Genomic DNA, 13,486 nt, shown 5'->3' on the forward strand with positions numbered 1-13,486 from the left:
AACACATATCCGAATATAATTTCTATTTTCATTTGTGAATTCAGGCGGAAACAAAAATTCGGATCCTCAATAATATATATGAATATGAATATGAATAAGTAATTACGTTATTACGTTTATTGTTTTTCATAGAAGTTGTTTCAGCCCAACGGAATTTTTATTCAACAATGTCATTCTTATATTATAATTGTTTTCTAGTGCAATTAGGTAGACCTTTATAGTTATGTTGACCGCTGATTGACATACAAAAATACATAATATATAAATAATTTAACATTCCTGTCAATAAAGAACCGCAATAAGGTATATACCAACTTTTAGCTTGTTTTTAAGTATGGCAGAAGGTTTAAACCTTCCAAACAACCAAATTATACTGCCTGAGTACATTTTCTAGATACAACGTCAAATATCGCTATGTATCGCCTAAAAGATTCTTGATGGAAGAATTTTTAAATTAATGAAAGATATTAGAATTCAATATAAAGCAAAATTAAGAATATTGAACTTATATTGCAGCTGAGATGGCTTAGAATGCTTCCAAACACCGATAGACTAAACCAACTGCGTGGAATGGAGGCAGATAGCGCAATGCTCAAAATCATAAATCCTGTAAAATTTTTATATTTTTAAACAATTTAATTTCCTCTTTAATTAAAATTTATTTCTTACTTTTAAATTATTACAATTATAATAGTCTTATATAATATTTAGCATAATTAAGTAGTTTGATTGAAGTTAAATTAAACATTATTATTTTCCTTAACAATATTTTCGAGGAAAGTTAGGTTTTTAACATCATTGAATATTTGATCCAATGGCTCGCTTTTTAAGCTAAACATATCTGGACTGAACATGCTAGCATCACTGTAACGTAGAAAGTTCATAGAAAGTCGGTTCCCGAAAGATAATGTTGGCATATTGCTATTTCCAAACTTCTCCGATTCGAATTCTGGGCGGTAAAGATCACTTATTCTTGGATTCTTTAAATTTGTAGAAGATCTTCTGCAATTTGGCCATGCAAACTTACTGCGTCCTTCTAGTCCGTTGCTGTTGCCTGCTTGTAGACCCACTAACATATCATAATCCACAGAGAATCTTAGTCCACTTGGTCGATAGTATTGTGATACGGAGAACTCGATATCATCTACACCAAATCGTATTGACGATGTATTTGTATAAGATTTCCTTAGAAATGTAAATAAGTGCGCTACTTCATCAGTTGATCTTTGTTTGCCAGTGAACATTATAATAAGATCTCCACAAGAAAACCAATAACTACTGTGTCCATAGATTTTATTAATTTTTGGCAAGCGTTCTTGTTTTGTGGGTGAATCCAGAATTGAAAACTTATGTTCATCGATACCAAATTCTGTAGGATAGCGCATTTTCTGTGTGAAGCTATTAAATGCACAACGTAGGTCAGCAGCTGGCTTATAACATATGTCATAGGAAACTTTGAGATCATCTACCGTTATCCAAAATGTAGACTTAGTATATAGGTTATTCGATGGTACGTTGGCGAAGGAGTTTGCACTGGGGCGTCCACTAAAGTTATCTTGCTTAGATGGTATCTCTTTGGCGTTGTCTAATGGATGATGCTCTTGTATGACTTGCTTGTATATTGAGCTGCGCCGTGAGTCATTGTCATAAAAGAAACGTCGGCGTGATTTTGTTGATATTGGTGTTGGACTACAGCGTGATTCAATTATATTGGTTTCGTTTGGTGAACTAGCGTGATATTGCGCCAAGTTTTCTTTGTTGATATTATATATCTTTCGGTCCGGCCTACTTTTGAATGCCTTTCCTCTTTTGTAATATTCAATATTCAAGTTTTCTTTCCCCGAGGTTAAAATACGATTCATTTTCTTCTTTCGTGGTGCTGGTTTAATCGGAATAGCAAATTTGAAGTCCTCAGATGAATTTGGAATATTTTGATTGGGGTGCTCCGCCTCGTCATTTGTTGCTTGTGATTGTGATGCGCATTCACTAGAACTACGTGCTTCATCTGATACATCTGTTGAAGGAGCAGCACGATTCAGTCTCTTCTTGCGTGGTGGTGGTTTGATTGGAACAGCGTATTTGAAATCTTCAGACGGATTTGATATAATCTGTTTTGGTTCGTCACTCGTGTCTTGTGACTCTGCTGCGCACTCACTAGAACTACGTGCTTCATCTGATACATCTGTTGATGGGGCAGCACGACTCATTCTCTTTTTTCGTGGTGGTGGTTTGATTGGCACTGCAAATTTGAAGTCTTCAATCGGATTTAGAATATTCTGTTTTGGTTCGTCATCTGTCTTGTGATTGTGCTGCGCACTCACTGAACTCGCGCTTCATCGATAATCTGTTGATGGGAGCCCCCACGACTATTCTCTTTTTTCGTGGTGGTGGTTTGATTGGCACTGCAAATTTGAAGTCTTCAATCGGATTTAGAATATTCTGTTTTGGTTCGTCACATGGTTCTTGCAATTGTGATGAGCATTCACTTGAATTGAGTACTTTATTTGAAATCGGTATTGGCGGTGCTGGGCGTTTCTTCTTTCTCAGAGTTTTCTTAGGTGTTTGTAAAACAAGTTCAGTTGACTCTTTAACATCAATTGTTGTCAAGTCTGCTAGCGCCTCTTCCAGCAATTTATTTACTGCTGACTTTTGTGCATCGTCATCTAAAGAACTGATAGTAACTTCATGATCAAATACCGTTATAATTGACTTGTTGATATTGTCTATTGGTGTGATGGCCCTCAGTGAATTAGAGTGTACTTGCTGTAGGCGTATTTTGTTAGGATCATCGGATAACATAGAATTACTTGAACGCTTTTGTGTTGCTTCAATTATATCCAAAGGTATAACATCTCGTTTGTTATGTAATTTTTCATTGATGTTTGCGCTTTCAGGAACTTCCTTCATATCATCTGTGGTTAGTTTTTTCGATGAATTTTTCACTGGATTAATGGTGGCTTCGGGAAAACTACAGAGTGCTTCCAACTCTTCCGTCAAATCTTTTACGAAATGTTGCTCATTAGTTAATTGAGGTCCTACTTGTTTAATGAATTTTGAATTGTCTATAAATTTATTAAAATGCGATGCTTTATCCTTTACAGAAAGCTGATTAAAGATTTCTTCCGTCACAAAGCAAGTAGTATTTGTGAATCTTTTCTGTGGCTGTTGTGGGATTATAGTTGTACTTGTATTATTGGTTATAAATTCTGTATGTGATGTTGGTGCTGAGACTTGTTGCACGAACTTATTTATGTTTTCCGTTGTTGTCTTCGTCTCTGGTGAAAGTTGATTATGTAGAGTAGTATATGGGGTTTCGTTTCCATTACGCCGAATGATTTGTACCATTTTTGCATTAAACATTTGCACTATTTGTTTAACTCTCGATCTTGACGACTTCTGTTGTGTAGAGCTTTTATTTAATTTATCTGCATTATTAGTTTCATATCTTCTTCTTAGCTCCTTTATATTTAAACGAACTACTGATTGGCGCCTATTAGCGAAACTTGTACGGTTTTACATCTAAATTTCGCAATGAGAGTAGCTACTTTATCGGTTATTGTAGTATTGGCAGTTGTAGTTGTATTAGGGTTGAATAGCAACTCTTCATCGAAATATTCCAAAAGATTGTTTAAACTTTCAGTTGTGTTCAATGTGCATTCCTTTGAACTACTTGTATCCGAGGTGGATATAAATTCATTATCATCATCATTATCGTCATCGATTTCTTCACATTTCTTTGCAGCTTCCAGGGTTATGGGTATTGATTCACGTTTTTCAGTGCGCAGACGTTTCTTGTTATCGATTGCCTCAGAAGAATTAATGTACATACTGAAATCGGCGCTATTAAAAGATGACATATTGGCGACTAATTCAGAGTAAGACAATTCTTCAGTAGTTTTCATTGTAGAATTTAAAAACATGTTATTAATTTTTAATATTCGTAGTAATTGCAGTTGTAAAATGCTTCGAAAATTTTTAACTTTTGCTATAAGCGTTATGCTCTTGATAAGCTCAGACTCAAACTGTTGACTTCACAGCAGAATATCAAGATTTTTATATACATTTCACAGGTAGGAATTTAGTGATATCTTCAAAGTCGCTAATTGGTCTATTTCTTGCAAATAAACAGTTAGCTTAGGATGTAGAATAGGTAATGGCAGCTGTTCAGGTAGTAACGGTAGCAACCCATTGTGTTCCTAATGATCATTGTTTAGCGGAAATTTTTGATTTTTTGAATTAATTCAAATAATTTCGCTCATGGTCAATTGTTTAAGAAAATATTCCAATTCTTATCTTCTAAGAATTAATTAGTCGTTAAAATATTAATTACAGGAAATAGATGCAGGTTGTAAATTCTGAATGATATTCTGAAAGCCTAAGGTTTTTCACTTTATTGTAGTCAAAAGAATTATATATATTAAATAATTGATTGAAAATATTCATTGAATTTTGACAAAACTTAATTTTGAAAATAAATTTTACAATAATGAACACATTGATTTTGTGTAATAATACAAATATTTAATAAATGAAATATATGAAATGTTTAAAATTTTATTATTAATATATGTACCATATACTTTACTGTTAATGGGCTTAAGGTTACTTATATTAGATATAAAGTACATAATTTTTAAATTATAAAACAATATAAGAAAACTATAATATATTTATATAAAAAGAGAATAAATTAAAAAATCAAATATCAAAATATAAATTAGAATAGAGCGTTGTTTTTAATACCTTTTAGTATGAGTATTTAATTATATGCTAATGTGACATAATAGTATATGCAACCTACTACATAAGCTAATAATTAAATTTATATCTAATCATATCAGTATCATGACTAAAACATATATCGGCTTCATGGATATCGTTTCCAAATAGGCGTAGTCCTAAGTTTTAAAGTTCTAAAAAAATCCGCTGGATTTTGGGCTTAAAGTTTAGCAAAACTATTATTAAACTAATCTGGATATAATACAGCTACAGAGTATTGCCGAGAATTTGAACATTGTGTTGGTGTTTGTCAATCACTCTACAACACCTACATGTGGTTCTTTGAATGTAACAAATAATAAATTCCATCCTCTAACAGATTTTTTAGATTATAGACGAAATAAGAAGGGTAAGTTGCAGGTACACTAATGGATGCGAAGTTCCTACTTTACACTAGGCAAGTTTTTCTTGCCTGGGTTCTAATAGATGATACAAGTAAATGAGATAATATTTTAAATTTACCTTATAGAAATTAAACAAGAATTATTTTTTTTCTTTTAAGACTTGTAATTTTAGGAGTAAGTATAAAAAAATAATTAAGGTAGATTATGATAAGTTCTTAAATGGTAGTTATAAAATAAATATTATATTAGATTATTATATTAAAATGCTAGAGTCTTAATAAATGTGTAGAAAATAGGATCGATATTATTAAGTTTTTTTATATCTGTAGAATTCTAGATGAGAATTCTAGATAAGTAATTTGTAAGAAGAGATCCGATTTTTTCACGAAACGTTCTATTTTGCCAGGTTTAAATTTACTTCATGCTAGTCAAATTTGTTGTTTTTCTCAAATTTTTTTACTACTAGTTCTCTTGTCAGTCGAAAAGAGGAGGGATAACACATATCCGAATATAATTTCTATTTTCATTTGTGAATTCAGGCGGAAACAAAACTTCGGATCCTCAATAATATATATGAATAAGAATATGAATATGAATAAGTAATTACGTTATTACGTTTATTGTTTTTCATAGAAGTTGTTTCAGCCCAACGGAATTTTTATTCAACAATGTCATTCTTATATTATAATTGTTTTCTAGTGCAATTAGGTAGACCTTTATAGTTATGTTGACCGCTGATTGACATACAAAAATACATAATATATAAATAATTTAACATTCCTGTCAATAAAGAACCGCAATAAGGTATATACCAACTTTTAGCTTGTTTTTAAGTATTTGTGGTATGGATGGTTTCGCTATATTACCTTGGCAGAAGGTTTAAACCTTCCGAACAACCAAATTATACTGCCTGAGTACATTTTCTAGATACAACGTCAAATATCGCCATGTATCGCCTAAAAGATTCTTGATGGAAGAATTTTTAAATTGATGAAAGATATTAGAATTTAGAAGATATTAGAAGAAGCAAAATTAAGAATATTGAACTTATATTGCAGCTGAGATGGCTTAGAATGCTTCCAAACACCGATAGACTAAACCAACTGCGTGGAATGGAGGCAGATAGCGCATGCTCAAAATCATAAATCCTGTAAAATTTTTATATTTTTAAACAATTTAATTTCCTCTTTAAATAAAATTTATTTCTTACTTTTAAATTATTACAATTATAATAGTCTTATATAATATTTAGCATAATTAAGTAGTTTGATTGAAGTTAAATTAAACATTATTATTTTCCTTAACAATATTTTCGAGGAAAGTTAGGTTTTTAACATCATTGAATATTTGATCCAATGGCTCGCTTTTTAAGCTAAACATATCTGGACTGAACATGCTAGCATCACTGTAACGTAGAAAGTTCATAGAAAGTCGGTTCCCGAAAGATAATGTTGGCATATTGCTATTTTCAAACTTCTCCGATTCGAATTCTGGGCGGTAAAGATCACTTATTCTTGGATTCTTTAAATTTGTAGAAGATCTTCTGCAATTTGGCCATGCAAACTTACTGCGTCCTTCTAGTCCGTTGCTGTTGCCTGCTTGTAGACCCACTAACATATCATAATCCACAGAGAATCTTAGTCCACTTGGTCGATAGTATTGTGATACGGAGAACTCGATATCATCTACACCAAATCGTATTGACGATGTATTTGTATAAGATTTCCTTAGAAATGTAAATAAGTGCGCTACTTCATCAGTTGATCTTTGTTTGCCAGTGAACATTATAATAAGATCTCCACAAGAAAACCAATAACTACTGTGTCCATAGATTTTATTAATTTTTGGCAAGCGTTCTTGTTTTGTGGGTGAATCCAGAATTGAAAACTTATGTTCATCGATACCAAATTCTGTAGGATAGCGCATTTTCTGTGTGAAGCTATTAAATGCACAACGTAGGTCAGCAGCTGGCTTATAACATATGTCATAGGAAACTTTGAGATCATCTACCGTTATCCAAAATGTAGACTTAGTATATAGGTTATTCGATGGTATGTTGGCGAAGGAGTTTGCACTGGGGCGTCCACTAAAGTTATCTTGCTTAGATGGTATCTCTTTGGCGTTGTCTAATGGATGATGCTCTTGTATGACTTGCTGGTATACTGAGCTGCGCCGTGAGTCATTGTCATAAAAGAAACGTCGGCGTGATTTTGTTGATATTGGTGTTGGACTACTGCGTGATTCAATTATATTGGTTTCGTTTGGTGAACTAGCGTGATATTGCGCCAAGTTTTCTTTGTTGATATTATATATCTTTCGGTCCGGCCTACTTTTGAATGCCTTTCCTCTTTTGTAATATTCAATATTCAAGTTTTCTTTCCCCGAGGTTAAAATACGATTCATTTTCTTCTTTCGTGGTGCTGGTTTAATCGGAATAGCAAATTTGAACTCCTCAGATGAATTTGGAATATTTTTATTGGGGTGCTCTGCCTCGTCATTTGTTGCTTGTGATTGTGATGCGCATTCACTAGAACTACGTGCTTCATCTGATACATCTGTTGAAGGAGCAGCACGATTCAGTCTCTTCTTGCGTGGTGGTGGTTTGATTGGAACAGCGTATTTGAAATCTTCAGACGGATTTGATATAATCTGTTTTGGTTCGTCACTCGTGTCTTGTGATTGTGCTGCGCACTCACTAGAACTACGTGCTTCATCTGATACATCTGTTGAAGGAGCAGCACGATTCAGTCTCTTCTTGCGTGGTGGTGGTTTGATTGGAACAGCGTATTTGAAATCTTCAGACGGATTTGATATAATCTGTTTTGGTTCGTCACTCGTGTCTTGTGATTGTGCTGCGCACTCACTAGAACTACGTGCTTCATCTGATACATCTGTTGATGGGGCAGCACGACTCATTCTCTTTTTTCGTGGTGGTGGTTTGATTGGCACTGCAAATTTGAAGTCTTCAATCGGATTTAGAATATTCTGTTTTGGTTCGTCACATGGTTCTTGCAATTGTGATGAGCATTCACTTGAATTGAGTACTTTATTTGAAATCGGTATTGGCGGTGCTGGGCGTTTCTTCTTTCTTAGAGTTTTCTTAGGTGTTTGTAAAACAAGTTCAGTTGACTCTTTAACATCAATTGTTGTCAAGTCTGCTAGCGCTTCTTCCAGCAATTTATTTACTGCTGACTTTTGTGCATCGTCATCTAAAGAACTGATAGTAACTTCATGATCAAATACCGTTATAATTGACTTGTTGATATTGTTTATTGGTGTGATGGCCCTCAGTGAATTAGAGTGTACTTGCTGTAGGCGTATTTTCTTAGGATCATCGGATAACATAGAATTACTTGAACGCTTTTGTGTTGCTTCAATTATATCCAAAGGTATAACATCTCGTTTGTTATGTAATTTTTCATTGAGGTTTGCGCATTCAGGAACTTCCTTCATATCATCTGTGGTTAGTTTTTTCGGTGAATTTTTCACTGGATTAATGGTGGCTTTGGGAAAACTACAGAGTGCTTCCAACTCTTCCGTCAAATCTTTTACGAAATGTTGCTCATTAGTTAATTGAGGTCCTACTTGTTTAATGAATTTTGAATTGTCTATAAATTTATTAAAATGCAATGCTTTATCCTTTACAGAAAGCTGATTAAAGATTTCTTCCGTCACCAAGCAAGTAGTATTTGTGAATCTTTTCTGTGGCTGTTGTGGGATTATAGTTGTACTTGTATTATTGGTTATAAATTCTGTATGTGATGTTGGTGCTGAGACTTGTTGCACGAACTTATTTATGTTTTCCGTTGTTGTCTTCGTCTCTGGTGAAAGTTGATTATGTAGAGTAGTATATGGGGTTTCGTTTCCATTACGCCGAATGATTTGTACCATTTTTGCATTAAACATTTGCACTATTTGTTTAACTCTCGATCTTGACGACTTCTGTTGTGTAGAGCTTTTATTTAATTTATCTGCATTATTAGTTTCATATCTTCTTCTTAGCTCTTTTATATTTAAACGAACTACTGATTGGCGCCTATTAAGTTTTGTCGATTTTTTTCTTAGCGAAACTTGTACGGTTTTACATCTAAATTTCGCAATGAGAGTAGCTACTTTATCGGTTATTGTAGTATTGGCAGTTGTAGTTGTATTAGGGTTGAATAGCAACTCTTCATCGAAATATTCCAAAAGATTGTTTAAACTTTCAGTTGTGTTCAATGTGCATTCCTTTGAACTACTTGTATCCGAGGTGGATATAAATTCATTATCATCATCATTATCGTCATCGATTTCTTCACATTTCTTTGCAGCTTCCAGGGTTATGGGTATTGATTCACGTTTTTCAGTGCGCAGACGTTTCTTGTTATCGATTGCCTCAGAAGAATTAATGTACATACTGAAATCGGCGCTATTAAAAGATGACATATTGGCGACTAATTCAGAGTAAGACAATTCTTCAGTAGTTTTCATTGTAGAATTTAAAAACATGTTATTAATTTTTAATATTCGTAGTAATTGCAGTTGTAAAATGCTTCGAAAATTTTTAACTTTTGCTATAAGCGTTATGCTCTTGATAAGCTCAGACTCAAACTGTTGACTTCACAGCAGAATATCAAGATTTTTATATACATTTCACAGGTAGGAATTTAGTGATATCTTCAAAGTCGCTAATTGGTCTATTTCTTGCAAATAAACAGTTAGCTTAGGATGTAGAATAGGTAATGGCAGCTGTTCAGGTAGTAACGGTAGCAACCCATTGTGTTCCTAATGATCATTGTTTAGCGGAAATTTTTGATTTTTTGAATTAATTCAAATAATTTCGCTCATGGTCAATTGTTTAAGAAAATATTCCAATTCTTATCTTCTAAGAATTAATTAGTCGTTTAATATTAATTACAGGAAATAGATGCAGGTTGTAAATTCTGAATGATATTCTGAAAGCCTAAGGTTTTTCACTTTATTGTAGTCAAAAGAATTATATATATTAAATAATTGATTGAAAATATTCATTGAATTTTGACAAAACTTAATTTTGAAAATAAATTTTACAATAATGAACACATTGATTTTGTGTAATAATACAAATATTTAATAAATGAAATATATGAAATGTTTAAAATTTTATTATTAATATATGTACCATATACTTTACTGTTAATGGGCTTAAGGTTACTTATATTAGATATAAAGTACATAATTTTTAAATTATAAAACAATATAAGAAAACTATAATATATTTATATAAAAAGAGAATAAATTAAAAAATCAAATATCAAAATATAAATTAGAATAGAGCGTTGTTTTTAATACCTTTTAGTATGAGTATTTAATTATATGCTAATGTGACATAATAGTATATGCAACCTACTACATAAGCTAATAATTAAATTTATATCTAATCATATCAGTATCATGACTAAAACATATATCGGCTTCATGGATATCGTTTCCAAATAGGCGTAGTCCTAAGTTTTAAAGTTCTAAAAAAATCCGCTGGATTTTGGGCTTAAAGTTTAGCAAAACTATTATTAAACTAATCTGGATATAATACAGCTACAGAGTATTGCCGAGAATTTGAACATTGTGTTGGTGTTTGTCAATCACTCTACAACACCTACATGTGGTTCTTTGAATGTAACAAATAATAAATTCCATCCTCTAACAGATTTTTTAGATTATAGACGAAATAAGAAGGGTAAGTTGCAGGTACACTAATGGATGCGAAGTTCCTACTTTACACTAGGCAAGTTTTTCTTGCCTGGGTTCTAATAGATGATACAAGTAAATGAGATAATATTTTAAATTTACCTTATAGAAATTAAACAAGAATTATTTTTTTTCTTTTAAGACTTGTAATTTTAGGAGTAAGTATAAAAAAATAATTAAGGTAGATTATGATAAGTTCTTAAATGGTAGTTATAAAATAAATATTATATTAGATTATTATATTAAAATGCTAGAGTCTTAATAAATGTGTAGAAAATAGGATCGATATTATTAAGTTTTTTTATATCTGTAGAATTCTAGATGAGAATTCTAGATAAGTAATTTGTAAGAAGAGATCCGATTTTTTCACGAAACGTTCTATTTTGCCAGGTTTAAATTTACTTCATGCTAGTCAAATTTGTTGTTTTTCTCAAATTTTTTTTATAAAGAGAGGAATACTACTACTAGTTCTCTTGTCAGTCGAAAAGAGGAGGGATAACACAATCCGAATATAATTTCTATTTTCATTTGTGAATTCAGGCGGAAACAAAACTTCGGATCCTCAATAATATATATGAATAAGAATATGAATAAGTAATTACGTTATTACGTTTATTGTTTTTCATAGAAGTTGTTTCAGCCCAACGGAATTTTTATTCAACAATGTCATTCTTATATTATAATTGTTTTCTAGTGCAATTAGGTAGACCTTTATAGTTATGTTGACCGCTGATTGACATACAAAAATACATAATATATAAATAATTTAACATTCCTGTCAATAAAGAACCGCAATAAGGTATATACCAACTTTTAGCTTGTTTTTAAGTATTTGTGGTATGGATGGTTTCGCTATATTACCTTGGCAGAAGGTTTAAACCTTCCGAACAACCAAATTATACTGCCTGAGTACATTTTCTAGATACAACGTCAAATATCGCCATGTATCGCCTAAAAGATTCTTGATGGAAGAATTTTTAAATTAATGAAAGATATTAGAATTCAATATAAAGCAAAATTAAGAATATTGAACTTATATTGCAGCTGAGATGGCTTAGAATGCTTCCAAACACCGATAGACTAAACCAACTGCGTGGAATGGAGGCAGATAGCGCAATGCTCAAAATCATAAATTCTGTAAAATTTTTATATTTTTAAACAATTTAATTTCCTCTTTAATTAAAATTTATTTCTTACTTTTAAATTATTACAATTATAATAGTCTTATATAATATTTAGCATAATTAAGTAGTTTGATTGAAGTTAAATTAAACATTATTATTTTCCTTAACAATATTTTCGAGGAAAGTTAGGTTTTTAACATCATTGAATATTTGATCCAATGGCTCGCTTTTTAAGCTAAACATATCTGGACTGAACATGCTAGCATCACTGTAACGTAGAAAGTTCATAGAAAGTCGGTTCCCGAAAGATAATGTTGGCATATTGCTATTTCCAAACTTCTCCGATTCGAATTCTGGGCGGTAAAGATCACTTATTCTTGGATTCTTTAAATTTGTAGAAGATCTTCTGCAATTTGGCCATGCAAACTTACTGCGTCCTTCTAGTCCGTTGCTGTTGCCTGCTTGTAGACCCACTAACATATCATAATCCACAGAGAATCTTAGTCCACTTGGTCGATAGTATTGTGATACGGAGAACTCGATATCATCTACACCAAATCGTATTGACGATGTATTTGTATAAGATTTCCTTAGAAATGTAAATAAGTGCGCTACTTCATCAGTTGATCTTTGTTTGCCAGTGAACATTATAATAAGATCTCCACAAGAAAACCAATAACTACTGTGTCCATGGATTTTATTAATTTTTGGCAAGCGTTCTTGTTTTGTGGGTGAATCCAGAATTGAAAACTTATGTTCATCGATACCAAATTCTGTAGGATAGCGCATTTTCTGTGTGAAGCTATTAAATGCACAACGTAGGTCAGCAGCTGGCTTATAACATATGTCATAGGAAACTTTGAGATCATCTACCGTTATCCAAAATCTAGACTTAGTATTATATTCGAGGTTATTCGATGGTATGTTGGCGAAGGAGTTTGCACTGGGGCGTCCACTAAAGTTATCTTGCTTAGATGGTATCTCTTTGGCGTTGTCTAATGGATGATGCTCTTGTATGATTTGCTTGTATACTGAGCTGCGCCGTGAGTCATTGTCATAAAAGAAACGTCGGCGTGATTTTGTTGATATTGGTGTTGGACTACTGCGTGATTCAATTATATTGGTTTCGTTTGGTGAACTAGCGTGATATTGCGCCAAGTTTTCTTTGTTGATATTATATATCTTTCGGTCCGGCCTACTTTTGAATGCCTTTCCTCTTTTGTAATATTCAATATTCAAGTTTTCTTTCCCCGAGGTTAAAATACGATTCATTTTCTTCTTTCGTGGTGCTGGTTTAATCGGAATAGCAAATTTGAAGTCCTCAGATGAATTTGGAATATTTTTATTGGGGTGCTCTGCCTCGTCATTTGTTGCTTGTGATTGTGATGCGCATTCACTAGAACTACGTGCTTCATCTGATACATCTGTTGAAGGAGCAGCACGATTCAGTCTCTTCTTGCGTGGTGGTGGTTTGATTGGAACAGCGTATTTGAAATCTTCAGACGGATTTGATATAATCTGTTTTGGTTCGTC

At 32.6% G+C, this 13,486-nt stretch overlaps 1 protein-coding gene across 1 annotated transcript; it reads right to left on the reverse strand.

Annotated features, from left to right (window-relative positions):
- Positions 1–6,404: 6,404 nt before the first annotated feature.
- Positions 6,405–9,611, reverse strand: LOC119684670. Its single transcript, XM_038098767.1, has one exon. It carries the CDS (start codon positions 9,609–9,611, stop codon positions 6,405–6,407), a length of 3,207 nt encoding a protein of 1,068 aa, XP_037954695.1.
- Positions 9,612–13,486: the final 3,875 nt, after the last annotated feature.

This window comes from Teleopsis dalmanni, chromosome 1 (genome assembly GCF_002237135.1).
Source record: "Teleopsis dalmanni isolate 2A chromosome 1, ASM223713v2, whole genome shotgun sequence".
Taxonomy (NCBI): domain Eukaryota; kingdom Metazoa; phylum Arthropoda; class Insecta; order Diptera; family Diopsidae; genus Teleopsis; species Teleopsis dalmanni.